At 38.8% G+C, this 15,606-nt stretch overlaps 1 protein-coding gene across 1 annotated transcript; it reads left to right on the forward strand.

Annotated features, from left to right (window-relative positions):
- The first annotated feature begins 2,647 nt into the window (after positions 1-2,647).
- ubxn7 (UBX domain protein 7) lies at positions 2,648-11,501 on the forward strand. The gene is made up of 11 exons (XM_042429662.1): positions 2,648-2,754; positions 5,174-5,327; positions 5,683-5,747; positions 5,871-5,936; positions 6,581-6,693; positions 7,145-7,291; positions 7,581-7,671; positions 8,004-8,134; positions 8,689-9,193; positions 10,170-10,249; positions 10,390-11,501. The coding sequence occupies exons 1-11, from the start codon at positions 2,649-2,651 to the stop codon at positions 10,549-10,551; spliced, it is 1,620 nt and encodes a 539-aa protein (XP_042285596.1). The 5' UTR covers position 2,648; the 3' UTR covers positions 10,552-11,501.
- Positions 11,502-15,606: the final 4,105 nt, after the last annotated feature.

Here is a 15,606-nt window from a genome sequence, read left to right on the forward strand (position 1 = left end):
TCATACATCAAAGTCCTGCACAGCTGGACACTGATGTGACAAGCTGTGACTTCTTGGGGGCACATCTTCTACATACTCAAATATATTGATGGGGGGAATATTTTGTTGTTGTTATTACAACTATCATAAACTGAACAACCAACTATTTCTTAACTTAAAGTACGCTCTGTATATGGTAATAGAAGCACAATGTGATTTCACTGAGGTACGTATAAATTATGAAATTATCTCATCACGAGTGGATAGAAGGTTTTTTGGGATACACATCTGATTGCATGATTTCTTTTTCAAAGGAAAACATGCAGCAAATTAGGCGATGGTGGTGCCTAGTTCTCCTGCAGAACTTTTCCATGCCGTGTCTTGAAGATTGTAAGAAAAACTCCTCAATTGCATCCTTACTAAATCACTTGTTTCACTGTAGCCAGACTGACCTGAATATATTTTTATATTGAATGTATATAACATGTCATTCACTCACCTAGGTCTGAAGAGGGAGTTGTCCTACAAGTAGGAGTTGTCATAGTGTCATTAGATGAGTGGTATAGCCTTCAATCAGTGTTTAAAAACTTACCACCACCCCCACATATATATTTTGGGATGAAGTAGAAGACATGTACAAAGCACATTCAGCTTGTCAGTGTGTCTATATGAAAGAGTCTGTCTCCATTCTCATGAGGAAAATAAACAGCATTTTAATCAGGATAGGTAGTAACTATATATATATATGTTCAATGAAATATAATTACAAAGTAATAGAATTTACCAATATTAACAGATGACCCATATTTCATAAAATAAATAATGCACTGGAAGCAAAAAAATTACAGGCTTATTTCAAAAGGCTGCAGATGAGGTTGGCAAGGTGGAAATAAGAATTACATTAAACAATTGTTCTTTTATTGAAAAAATGTACCAATTAACATGTCAATTTTCAATTGCATTCTTATTTCTTTATATGCAGGCAATGTTTATAATCCAAATGCACTGGTGTAATATGTTTTATAGGCTGCAGTGTTCATAATTTAGTACTTCATGCAGTTGTGATGTTTGTGAATGTGCTGCATAGCATCCACCACCAGGTGATGCCTTTGAGTCAGTCAAATCAAATCAAATCTTATTGTCATATAAACAGTCATATACAGTACATACAGTGAAATTCTTAGGTGCCTAGCTCCAGAACAAGTCTAACAATTACATGAATAAAATATAATAAAGGGTAATCTAACAATTGAGTAGAAAATGAATCTAGCAAATAGCTATCATAAAATAGAAATATATAAAATAGAATAAAAATGAACAGTGAAACAATGAATAATATGATCAGTAATGATTTTCAATGTTGAATATGTGTTTCAGAAAAATGAGACAATGAAAAGTAGCCAGGAATGAGTCCCAGATCAATGACACAGTATAACCAGAACATAACATAACATTCATCACAAGTCTATCGAGTTTTGAAGCAGAAGTAGTAGAAGAGCAATTATGTTCTGTTGTTCACTGCAACAATATGAGTAGCTTGTATCAAAGTTTGAGAGATGTACAGCATGGAGCAAAAACTGTTACAACTCTCGAGTGCTGATACCACTTTATAATAACTGCACACTGCAGTCAGGGGTACTTGGGGAAGAAAATCTCTGAAAAGGTTTTTTTTTTAAAACTGAAAAGCTCGCCCCCAATGCCTTGGAGAAGTGGAAGCAGGGGGTTATGGGACAGGAAACTACGAGTGGCTGACACTTTACTGAAGTTGAAACAAATGTATCTAAATATGTTGGAAGAGTTTCACTTTAACACGCATAATAAATACAGAAAGTAGCTTCTTGACTGTATAGGCAATGTTTTGTTTTGTTTTTTTATAGATTGATAGATAGATAGTGTCACACCAACACTGCTTTCCAAACACCAGTCGAGTAAACCAAATTATAATGTAATGTAAAGAAACCTATTCTGAACATTGGAAAAAGCCAAAGTAGATTAGAATGTTATCTGACCCTAAAAAGAGATTATGAATTAGTAGAATGTATCTCTACTGTTAGAGATAGAAAGCAGAGACAGATCCTAACCAAGTACAAGCCCAGTGACCACAAACTGGCAATCGAAAAAGGATGACACAAAAAATCATGGCAACCCAAAGAAAAAGATCACTGTTTGACAGGTGAGGTTGAGACAGATGCACTTCCTCCTGCAATGTAAAACATTAAATGAAATAAGGAACATTTACTTATAAAGTTCAACTCTGTAATTTCATATTTCAAAGAGCTTTATGACTTCTCAAAATTAAAAATACTACTAGGAGAAGGAGACAGGGCATATATTATTGCCCAAAATGTATCAACATGCCATAACCTGAGGGACAGTGAATGACCTAGACACACACACACACACATAGATAGATAGATAGATAGATAGATGGATAGATGGATAGATAGATAGATAGATAGATAGATAGATACTTTATTTATATTGTATATTAATTAAAAGATTGTACAAGTATTCCTAATAAAGTGCTCAGTGAGTGTATATTTCTTTACAAACTGCTTTGTTGAGCAAGTTGAAGTGAACTACATTACCCACAATCAGCAGGAACGTTTGGTGACGCATGGGGCTCGCGCCGCGCCAGGCAGGGGGGGGGAAAAGGGACGGCGTTGCGCATGCGCCACATTTATGTTGTTGTTTGTGGCGGTAAGATGGCGGCGCTCGGAGACACCTCAGCTCCGGGGGTGAACGGGTTAATACAACAATTCACAGCAATAACAGGTAAAAAATAACATTTTATTTTGCGTTTGATCCATTGAGTAGTTTTGGGTTACCACACAGAAAGAGCTCCGTTGCCTAGAAAACCACGAAATCACTGCGCAGATGAGAAAACGGACGTTAAGTGTTAGCTGTGGCCCCTGCGCTGTCAGAGCTGTGCAGAGGGGAAAAAGCACAGCCAGTTATCTGCTAAACTCAAAGAGAAAAGACTCACAAAAGGGCGCGCAAAAACCACCAGTTTTAAACATTATTTGTCACAGAAACTTCAAGTCTGATCAGATTAGCTCTCTGGTGCTCATTACAGGCGCTGTCGCGGTGGCGTTGAGCTGCTTTTTGAGCCTTTTTCCGCGCTGCCTGTTGTTCGATTATGTGGAATGGACGTCGGCTGTCCAACATTTCCCTTCTTCACCCATCAGCCAGGCTTCGTGTTGTGTGTGTGTGTGTGTATGTGTGTGTTTCACTGTCATCTCCAGCGTCACGGTGGCGTTAAGCACACTTGGCTGAGCGCAACTTTATGTCGCCGACCACACTTTTCAACATGTCCTCGGCAGTGCATGTTTCGCCTCGACACGATGAAAAGTGTTTTGAGTTTGAAGTTATTTCACCTCCCGCAGAAGAAGGAAGACATTCAGGGGGGCTGCTGCCACACTTGGAAAGTGAAACGGACATGCGCAGTATACACGGAAATATCATTGTAGTCAAACGGTGCTGTACACTTTAAAAAAAAAAAAAAAAAGACAAAAAGTTCATCATTAGATCGAGTGTTTTCACAAATGCACAATAGTTTTAACTGTTTTTGCAACGTGACGATTCATTATGTTAACATATTAAAGGACTATTCTGGTGTTTTTGCATGTTTTAGCCTATGTACACAACAAATCACGCAACCTATACTTCGCATTAGTGCCGATTATTTCTCTAATGATACCATAACCTTTTAAACTCTGACAGCTGTTTTGCTTTTATTCATGCTAGTACAGTGTTGCACATCTCCAGCAAAGACTTGTAGGAGATGTGATCCATCACAGATGACCTGCATTTCTAATGATCAATTAAGTTAGGCTTGTTGTTACATTTCATAGCATCCCATAATTGGGAAGTTTAACTCTGCATTTACACAGTGATGTGTACTAAATAACGTGCAGGATAATTGTGACAACATGATACAATTAATGGAAATCTTTGGTCGTCCGAGAGGCAAAGAGTCGAACAAAAAAGTTAAAGAATAGGCTCACAATTTTTCAAGTGTGTCTTAAAACAACAGTCAGGTGCCTATATGAACACTGACAGAGGGTTTTCCTCACTGTAATTATTCCTCCTGTTCATACTGGCTATTAAAAGATCCTCCTCAAATGTGCTTTCAATGTAAGTGATTGGGGACAAAATCCACAGTGTGTCCACACAGTCATTTTGTGCAAAAATGCTTTTAAAAGTTTCTCTGAAGTTTCAGCAGTTTGAATTAGTCATATCAAGTTGATATCTGCTACATTTACAGTCTTTTTAGCATCAAAATCCCTCCTTGTGTTTCCTTGGACAGTGTTTCCCTGTTGAGCTGCAGTGGAAGTATAGTAACAAAAAAAGGGACTTTGGCACTGAAAACACTGTAACGTTAAAAGATATCTAATTGATTTGACTAATTTGGACTGAAGCTTCATATTAGCTTCAGATAAACTTTTAAATACATTTCTGCACAGAAGGAGTCTTGTGGTTTTTGGCCCCATCACTTACATTTCAAGTGCATTATGAATGGATCTTCTAATGGTCAGTATGAACAGGAGAAATGATTATAACTAGAAAACCTATTTCAATGTTCATTTGGGCACCCGACTGTTGTTTTAAGACAAACTTGAAAAATTGTGAGCCCTTCCTTTAAGGAACTCTTCAAAAATATGTCTGGTAGTAATGTATAGACTAAATGATTTATAGTTAACAGGTTACAACATCAACACATATGTGATCTTTCTAAATAGGTTGTCACAGATGCTAAATATCAGCTGTCCATCATAGAGTTCGGCCATATGATGGTATATAGAGTGAGACAGTATACATTTGTTTTCCGTCAGAGATTTTGCCATGCTGCTTATGGCATCAAGGTGATTAAATACCTTGGTTTGTCATCTATTTATTTAGCAGGAATGACCAAAATCATTCCTGTCCAGTTATTTTGTCTACAAACAGTTCCTCATTAAACGTGTCTTCTATATCACACAATATATATTGATGTCGTAGTATGAAATGACACATATCGTGATAGAAGATTTTATCTATATTGCCCACTCCCATAAAACCAGTTGTATTGTGTGGTACATTTAAACTAAATGCTTTACATGGATAGTGTGAATTGTCATGCACACATATAGCTGTGCATTAAGGCTTTATCTGAAAATTTTTCTTACGATGTGTATGTTCAATACTCTGCCAGGGGCCACAGAGAGTGTTGGAAAACATATGTTGGAAGCATGCAACAACAACCTGGAGATGGCAGTCACCATGTTTCTGGATGGAGGCGGGATAGCAGAGGAGCCCAGCACCAGCTCTAGTTCGACAGCTTCGAGCAGCAGAGCTCCCCCCTCAGAGTAAGCTGATGTTTCTCCTCACAAACTTATGTCAGACAAAACTAGAACAAAGTCTTTGGACTTTGTTCAACACGTGGTCTTATCTTAAAGATACAGTCCATAGCTCCTAAATTTCTTGAAAGTTTTCCTCCAAGCTCACTGTTGTCTTTAATAGTGAGCTGGAGGGAAACTGGGGGATTCAGTGTGCTGCTATGATTGGGGTTGCTAATAGATGCTATAATAAAATCAGGGAGTGTACACCTGCTCACAATAGCTTAATTTTCTGTCTTCATCAGTCCTTCACTGATACTAGATGTTTTGCTCTACATCATTTTGCTTCCTAGAATAATATTGTATGTGTTGCCTTATGTCTCAGTGAAGTTCGAGCGCCCATTCCCCAGAAGCAGGACATACTGGTTGAACCAGAACCGCTGTTTGGAGGTATTACATTGCTTCTATTCTTACTTTATCCCATTCATATAGTTTTTAAACTAAGTTGCTGTTATTACTGGCAGTTGTTGTGATCATCTAATGTGACTTTTGGTGTGTCTGTTACACATTCAGTGCCAAAGCGAAGAAGACCCGCTCGATCTATATTTGATGGCTTCAGGGACTTCCAGACAGAAACAAGTAAGTATGTTAAAGCTTAATGCTGCATAATTACAACCAACATTTACTTTACTGTACATTTACATTAACTTACTGTAAGTAACCAGGTTACTCATATCGAGATCGACCTTATATGGACTGTAGTAATCAGCAGGTCAGATTTCTCCCTTACCCCTGACTTTATTTTTGAAGTATGGCTTTCTTATTTTAACTTTGGTAGTCAAATGTTCAGCTGTTTAAAAATAACTTATTCAGACTTCTGGAGGCTACTTAGTGTTAGTTTCTGTCGGACTTTAGATGGAATTATTTTAAATTCATGGATGCATCGCTCTGTAATTATCTCACCGATCATCCATGCACTCTGCTGTTACTTTGCCCATCTGCACTCTTTTGTTATGCACATGTGTACATATAAAAGAAAATTAGAAACTGTTTTTTTATATACATACACATGGCAGAGAAATTGTTGGTCTCCTGGGGAAACCAGGTTTCTCCAATCCCCTACCCCAATTACAATGACCAGGTTTCTTGTTTAGATGACTTACTGGAAAAATCCGATTGTAACCCACTTACTTAAGCGTATGTAAATGCACCATCTCTAGCAACTTTATAGTACTGTGTCTTTATTTACTACAATGAAAGGATTTTTTTCTTTCTTTTCCTAGTCCGCCAGGAACAGGAGCTGCGTAACGGTGGCACGGTGGATAAGAAACTGAGCACCCTGGCAGACCTTTTCCGTCCTCCCATTGAGCTCATGCACAAAGGCAGCTTTGAGACGGTGAGGAGTCACTCAGCGGACGCTTTACACCACACATCTTTATTCAGTGAAATTTCAGATGATGATTGTAGATCAAAGATGGGCAACTAGGTGTGCCATGACTGGAAGGGCAGGAGTATCCAGGTCATTTTTGCCAAACTGTTGTTTTTTTTTTTTTCTTTAAATGAAAAATTTCCCCTGGCTGGTTGAATGTACACTCACAATATTTGTAAAATCAGTCCTCCATAACATGTGGTCACATGCTACCAATGTAGATGGTTGTAACTGTTTTCCGTAAGGGGGACACCTTTTTATTTAGTGAATTTAAATTTGTCTTCCATCAAGCTGTTGATGTGCTTTGGCTCTTAAATCTAGACTTGCCAACTTAGTGATTTAATTATACACTAATTGGCTAAATCCAGCTTGATGTCCTGTCTTTACTGATTCTACATTTGCTCTTTTGTGCTTATAGGCAAAAGACTGCGGCCAAATGGAGAACAAGTGGTTAATGATCAACATTCAAAATGTTCAGGACTTTGCCTGCCAGTGCCTGAACAGAGACGTGTGGAGTAACGATGCAGTGAAGACCATCATCAGAGAACACTTCATATTCTGGCAGGTATGCTGCCTCAGAGCACGGGGTCGTATTTGATCTCTGATGATTTCACGTCCCAGCCCAGGCCAGCCTACTGGCTGACGTGGAAAAGTCGGCATAATAACAAAGAGAAGATGCAATACTTTTTTTTTTTTTTTCAAATAAATGATGATGTTTCAGTGGCTGCTTCTACTGCAGAAAAAAACTCTTTGAAATCCCCTTTTTGGCCTGATTTCTCAAAGCTAAATGCACGTTGTTCTTTCCATGTGTTTCTCTGCATCTGCATTGTGTTGAGCCTTTTATTTCATTACAGGTATATCATGACAGTGAAGAGGGACAAAGATACATCCAGTTCTATAAACTGAACAAGTTTCCCTATATTTCCATCCTCGACCCCCGTACAGGTGAGTGTTCATGTGAACTGAGGTAGTGGTAAGAGGACAGTGTATCTCTCCTGCATAACATTTAGAAGACAAGAAAATAGTGTTGAGAAGTAATTCAAAAGCAATAAAATGTCCTTGTGTGACAGAGCGAGAGATCTTTGTATTATTAAAATTGATGGGATCATTACAAGCCAGCAATAAGTTTTTCTCTAAATAAATAGGGAAGATAAATGTGAACTGCATGTATTGTCATCTTATTTATAGTGACTATTTCCTGCTTTTGCTGTCTTTTAAAAACTTCTATAAATTGATTTTTGTCAATGACAAGTGCTGTTCATTCACGTTCACTGTAGGTCAGAAAATGGTGGAGTGGAACCAGCTGGATGTGGCATCGTTCTTGGAGCAGGCGTCTGGCTTCCTGGCAGAGCACGGGCAGCTCGACGGACCGTCCTGTCACGCACCCCCTGCCAAACGAGCTCGCTCTGTGGGTCTCTCATCTCATGTGTCAGCTTTCATTCTCCTTTTTTTCTGCTCCAATAAGAGCCTATCTTTTCTCTCAGGGACTCTGTTGGAAGTTCCTCTGTCACAACTATTTATCAGTTGTAGAACTGCACAATATCTGGATATCTTCTCATGATATAAAACTAGATATGATCAGGTCTGTTACGGTCATAACAACTTGAGCGTTGCATCTTCCTAGTCCTAAAAGCTGCATTACATGTGAAAGATCATATTTCTTTGAATTTATTAGACTGTACTATGGTGAGTTATTCTACCTGCTTAGTCATCAAGCCCTTACAACTGATGATCAGTTCTATCCGTTTTATCCAGTTTTATCCTCTGAAAGCACCATATTCAACCCCAAAAGATTGTCACATTATCAATGGTATTGATAGACCTGATGGCAAGTATTGTGATATTTGGTATTTGTCAGTATCAATCATTTTGGCTGAGTGTATTATGTTCCTCTCCTTTGTATTATTCTTCCCAGCTCTTTGATTTGTTTTCAACAGCTACGCTCTCTGTTTTCTGTTCTAGGAGAGTCTGATTGATGCCAGTGAAGACAGTCAGCTGGAGGCAGCAATCCGAGCCTCCCTACAGGAGACCCACTATGAGTCCTCAAATGTCCCTGACGCCCCAGATTCCCCGCGATCAGATGACGACTCTGATGCAGAGCCTTTCTCTGACAGCGAGGGTCCCATCTCTGTGGATGGCTCGGACAGTGAAATGCCAGAACCCCAGGAAGAGAAAAGTTCTGCCAGCAAACACACCCCAGCCCCTCCCACCACTTCGGCTCAGCAACGTCTTCACCCCGATAATTCGTCTTCTTGCCACAGAAAGTCTCCCTACAAAGAAAACAACCACAATCACAAGAAAGAGGAGAGCAAAAAGAACCACCTGGAGCCCTCAGCTGCCGTTCCTCGTCATCCTCCGCCTGACGCAGATTCTGTGGGGAACTCCTGTACAGCAACAGCTGAAAGCGCGGGGCCTTCAAAAATCAGCACCACCAAAACCTGTGACGTAGACTGCCCTGATGACAACGGTACGGCAACGTGTAATTCTAAACCTGAAATAATTATAATGAGGGTATTAGAGTGTGTGTGTTTGAGTGTGAATGTCTACAGCCTGCAGGCAGACACGTCTCAAAATGTTTAACCACTCTAAATGAGCACTTAAAGTGTCAGTGCAACACTTTACACAGTGATTGGCCAGAATTACAGAGATCAGAAAGTAAGCAAGGTTTGAACTTCTCTCTCTCTCTCAAGACAATTCATTACACAACTATTTCTGGCACTTATCGTGTGCACAACTGAGTGCAACACTATGAATGCCTTCCAGGAGAAACACATAAAATGTGCACCGTTATCCACATATTTTAACATTTATCACATCTTGTCCCTCTCTATGACGGCCAACTTGTCATACCACCTTCAAGTGTGGACATTAGGAAAACTTTTACCTTCGGATGTGGTCAGACAAAACGTCAAAACGAACGAGTTCTTTTCTAGCATAACAAGTCCCCTAATGTGTGTCCACCAGTCAGCTTCTTGAGCTTTAAACTTAGCAGTACATGGTGAGCGCTGCAGCTTGCCCAGATGTTGTTGTGATACTCGAACACAGAGTTAAACTTACACTGCTTTTTGAGCTTTACAGTATAAAATATTCACCGTAAATTCCCAGAGGAGAATATATGATGATGAAAACAAGTCAACAACCTCTTTAAAGTAAAGTAAGTAAAGTAAGAAGTTTTGGAAATAACTGCAGGGCATTAGCAATTAGATACAACTATTATATATTTTTGACATTTGCAATGAATTCAAGGCTGCAGAGGATGGGGGCGATGGCTCAGTCTGTCTTTGTGCAAGTGATCTTACACTGATTAGACCAAAAAAGACATTTAGACAAGAAATTAAACATCTCATAACTACATTCAGGCATTTTTAGAGACAGTTATACTGTGGATACTTAAAACAGGACGACTACATAATTTCTGTTGTTTTTTGTTGTTGTTCACATAGGTCCCAAGGCCAGATTGATGCTCCGTTACCCAGATGGACAGAGAGAACAAATTTCCTTGTCTTCTAAAGCAAAACTTTTGGTAAGAACAATCATTTTTACTCTATTTTAAGTCAGCTGGATGTAAGGACTTTCTCTTCCTGCCCAGACACTGAATATTGTAGCGTAAACACTGACTGTCCCATAAAATGTGTCACTTATGCATTTTTCTCTTCCTTCCAGGCACTGGTAAGACACGTCCAGTCCAAGGGCTACCCTAACGAACGCTTCGAACTTGTCACCAACTTTCCCAGAAGGAAGCTCGCCCACTTGGACTATGACATCACACTGCAGGAGGCGGGGCTTTGTCCACAGGAGACTGTATTTGTGCAGGAGAGGAACTAGCCTTCCCAGACACACTCACTTTTTGCTTGTCTGTATCTCTCTGGTAGACCTCATCCTTTCACCAATGATCTGGGACGATGTTACCGGCCTTTATCACATAACCTTCTGTTCACCTGGAATTAGGCCCCTGTTTTTTTTTTTTTTGTTTTGTTTTTTGCCAAGACAACTGTTAGTGGATGGACTACTTTCCCCGCCATTTCACTATTCTGAATACTGACGTCTCTACTGACAGCCTAATCCTAATGTAGTGTTCTACATTTGGCCAGTAAGGTGTTACGGATGCCAGCACTCTGATTTTTTTAATGTGATATATTCTGTTCTGATGCGGGTCTCATGTAGTTCTGGTCGTTGAGGCACATCAGGATAGAATACATATAATATAGCTCATATTCAAATAAAAAAACAAAAAATGATGGATCACTATTTGATGATGAGGCACCAGGGACTTGTAAAAACAGACTTTTACCTCCCAGAAAGGATGTTAAATGTCAGAGTTTATTTTCTAGATCTTCTTGTTATCTTCTGTACCTGGGAACAGGTAAAGGGAGGCTCATTCTTGTTTATTTTGACCCAAATTTGGTCTGACATGGTCATTGTTTGAACAATTGTAATTATTTGGGAGGCAGGGATATTAAGAGAAAAGGTTCGCACATTACAAGTCAAGTAAACGAGTCAGATATCCGTGACACATATCTGACAGAATTGGGTCAATCTGCACATTTTTACTCAAGTTTCTATTGGTTAATAGGAGACTAGAAGATTGTTTTTGGATTTCAACTTTTGATACAGAAGGGAATGAATGAAGGGTGGTACATCTCATCAGTCGGACCTACACTGTACAGAGATGGCTTAGAGAGACTGATATTTAGCTGTAGTCATTGTTTCCTTTCTTTTTTTTTATATGCTGCCAAGAAAATATGCTGATGTTGAAATATAACCACCAAAACCAAGGGAGATTTTGCTTGGTCTTTTGTTACATGTTTATGTGAACTGGTTGAACCTCACAGCCATGATGTTATCAGACAAACATCATCGGTAAAAACCCAAACCTACATCAAAATAATTATTTAAAAACCTCATAGAAAGAGAAAAGCAGCGATGCCGCAGAATCAGCTGCAACAACACAAATGCAAATGTTTTGTGGGCTGTTGATGAAAAAGAAATGAAAGTAAATGATTAATCTGTTTTTTTTTAATGAAGATTTGTTTCGGCAAGCAGCTTGCTAGCCTTGTGTTGCTGCAGAGTTTTTTTTTTTTCACACGTTTTGATCAAATATTGACCCATTATGCTAATAGAACTGAGTTAAATTCATGATTTAATGTTTTTTGGACATTCATACTCAGGCTGTGAAACATCCTTTCAGTTATTAGCAAGGTCTCCATTTTTGATTGTCTGATCTTGTGTTTTTGGCATTTTGGTAAGCCTCAAAGACTGTCAGTGTCTGCTGAATGAAGCAGATAACAGTTGCAGTAACAGACCAGACAAGTAAGTCATGATCTGGGGTTATGAGGTCTAAAATACAAGGCTATTAAGTTTATTAATAAGCTGCAGTAAATACCATTTTGACATACAGGTTTTCTTCATCAATAGCTGTATACTGTGTCTGTATAGCTGCATCTCGCCACTTCATGCAATTATTCATATGAACAGTTGGTGGCAGTAATGTGCCTTAAAGGCAACAAAATGCATATAAATGAGAAGAAAAGTACTTATTGATATAAATAATGCAGGTTTCAAAATACTCAGATTAGCTTTACAAATGTTTCAAGAGGTTGGAAATGTATTCATAGACTGGATTCACATGTTGTAATGAAAAACATTCAGTGTGTTTATCAAGAAAACCTCAGAGTGTACCTTTAAGTTGTTGCAGCTGGTCCTGCAGAGGGGCTGCTTTTCCCTTCTCATGAGATTATTCTGTATTTAAAAGTTTCTTGCCAAGAACTCTCCAGTCCTGGAAGAGCTGTGCTGCCACATCACTTCAGTAATATTAGAATAAGCTATGAGGTGAAATGTCAGCTCGGATCACAAACTATTCAAATAGTTTGTAGATTAAAGAATTCAAGGTTCATTTAAAGGATTTGTTCACATGTTAGGATTTGGATATGTCACATTTTTATAAAGTCAAAACTTGTTCATTGTGAATAAGGGAATCACAGCGGCACTGAATATAAATAGTGTCTTGAATCTTACACCTGTGATTACACAAAGTGTGATTGATCTCACTTTGAAGTTAAAAAAACAGGGTCACGGTTTCTCTGTATCGTCCTTTTTTCAGTAGATGGTAGTGTCTTTCCTGAAAATCTACAATGAGCACAAAATGAAGAAGTGACTGGTGCTATTTTAGAAAGAAGTAGTCACTTCTCAGTCTTTTTCGTCACAGTATATCACTGTGAGTCATTTCTGTAGATCAGATTTAGTGACAAGTGTGCACATAAATCAGCATGTTCAAAAAATTTGAATTGATTTTTTTATATTCCCCTTTAGATGGAGGCTCCAACTGATAATAGTAACAGTGCCTGTACGGGGCAACGGTCAGAGTTGAAAGAAAAGGACTTGCAGCTGTACAAACAGATGAGGACACTGACTCTGTTTCACTCCCCCCAGCTGCGTGGATACTACAGTACTTGAAGGGCATTCCTTCACCACCTGTTTTTTGTGTAATGGACAGAAGGTGGGTGAAGGGAAATGTGCTGGCAAAGGGCAGTGTTGAATTAAGAAGGAGTACTGAACCCATTACCCCCTTTCAGCCCTGATCAGGTACCTCACATACAGAAACACATGCCAGATAATTTTGCCAAAGAAAGCCAGAGATGTACTGTAGGTCTTCTGTTCATGAGTGCATCATGCTGTTGTATACAATCACGGGTCAAAATGTCATCTGAAAATCAACAAACTATCTTCCTAAGGATAGTTTACATATGAACTAGTTTTGCTGATTTTAGACTTCTTATGGGCATGAAAAACTTTAAAATCTTGCTGGCAAAATGGTAACAGGCTAAAAAAAACAAGCTGATCTTGAGGAGACAAAATGTTTTATCACCTAACGGCAACAACCTGCAGTCCTTTAACACTAAAACCTGAATTTATATTTCTGTGTTGAAAGGTTAATAAGGTAACCAGGGCAGTGGCCCTCAGACTGGGCTTGTTTGAGGGGTTGTCTGTTGCATAAGAAGGGCGTTGACCCCACTCATCCATGGACCTGTCAGCTAGTTCTCAGAATGAAGTCAATGGAAGTTAATGTGTGATCAATGAGCCATGTGGGAGCGGAGTTTAAAGGGGCACTCAATCGATTTTACACATGAAATTCAGTTAACTCGTTACAAGGAGTACTACAGTACTCAGCCTGTGTAAACAGTTGTATCAGATCTCCTATGGCTGTAGATGAGCTTTACAAAGTTTGAAAAATTATTTTTTTAAATTTATTTTGGGCGTCAGGCATAAAAAACCCCCAGAAAGCCTGTGTTACAAACTGAATGTGTAGGGTTTGAAAGAAGTGGGAAGTTCCAATGAAAGAGTTGCATTATGGGAAATGTAGGATCAAGCAATAGGGACTAAAAGACAGGATATCTTTCCTCTCAATTTTTTAATTTGTCTCTCAACTTCAACAATCACAGTGCAATACTGAATCGCTGGAGTACCTGTTAATATATGCAGATGACAGAAGTTAGTTTAGAGAAGTAGGTTTGTGGATGGAAGGTTTGACTGTAAGTACAAATAAAATCGAACCACTTTTGTACTCAAATCCACATGAAACCTAATATTAGATCTTCATTTCTGAGACGTGTTGGATGAGTTTATTGAGGGGATGAACCTGATATGTTCCCCAGTCTGATATCAGCAACTGAGAAACCATACACCACCCTTCCCCCCTTAACCTACATAGGTGTGGTGAAAACTCAACACTGTTGTTACTGTGAGTAATGTGATAACGTCACATTTCCAGCAATTCAGACCAAAAGTGTCTGTTTCCTGATCAAAAACCCAGGTGTGCTCGTCTATTTTCAAAGGGAGTGTTATCATCATCAAGATGAGCATTATGTGACTGTTATATTCAACTTTTACCTCCTAGTCAAGTGCAAAATGCAAAATGACCAAAGTAGAAGCACATTTGAAGGTATTCTATACAATATTTCATCTTATGTCTGAAGGGAGAGTTGCCTCTTAGATGCAACAGAGTCTTTTAACCAAAGCCCACCATGAGATAAAAACATTACAAAATGTGTACTTGTCACAAGTTTCAGGAGAATAATCATTGATGTTGAGCTTATCTGCTCTGATTTAGCACAGTCAGGAGGCCTTGTGGACTATAATCACTGTCAAACATGCCGTCAGTAACAAAAGAGTCCCAGAGGTATTTTAGGAAGCTGGATTTCAGAGTTGTTCAGGTAATTTAAAGAATATTTGCTAGCATTGATCAGTGCCACTAAATATTCACAATTACAATTGCAAATATAAATCCAGAACATGAATGTGTAACCATGTCATGTTACCATCTTGACTTCTAAAAACTGAAAAAAATAACATAAATTTGCACAGGAAAAAATAAAAAACACCCAGTAAAAGAGCAACACAGATGTGGAGTAATACAAAAATAAATAGTGTATCTGATAAATGTCAACTTGTGCAACGAGCACAGGACAGTAGTGTTGTTGGCTCGCCGGCTGTGTTATCAGGACAGGAGGTGTCATCACACTAATGCTGCTGAGTGAAGTGTCAGTACAGATTGACAAAGGCTCAGTAATCTGTGAGGGTTCAGGAAACTGGCACAAGGATAAAGATTCAAATTCAGACTCAGGAGACAGAGGAGCGGCTAAAACAGTCTTTATTTGATCAAAGATCAATAATACAGTCATTACTGTGAAGGTAACCAGGTAGACAGATCAGATAAAAAACAGGAAAGAGGTCAAACACAGGTGGATCAAAATCTGGGCTGGAAATTTAAGGCCACATCAGGTGATGGGTTACAGTGGGAAACATACTGAAGACAACTGGAGGACAGGTGAGGAATGACGGGGACAATAAAACACGTTAACTAAAGAAATTCAGTGTAAAGCT

Source organism: Thunnus maccoyii, chromosome 12 (assembly GCF_910596095.1).
Source record: "Thunnus maccoyii chromosome 12, fThuMac1.1, whole genome shotgun sequence".
NCBI classification, from domain to species: domain Eukaryota; kingdom Metazoa; phylum Chordata; class Actinopteri; order Scombriformes; family Scombridae; genus Thunnus; species Thunnus maccoyii.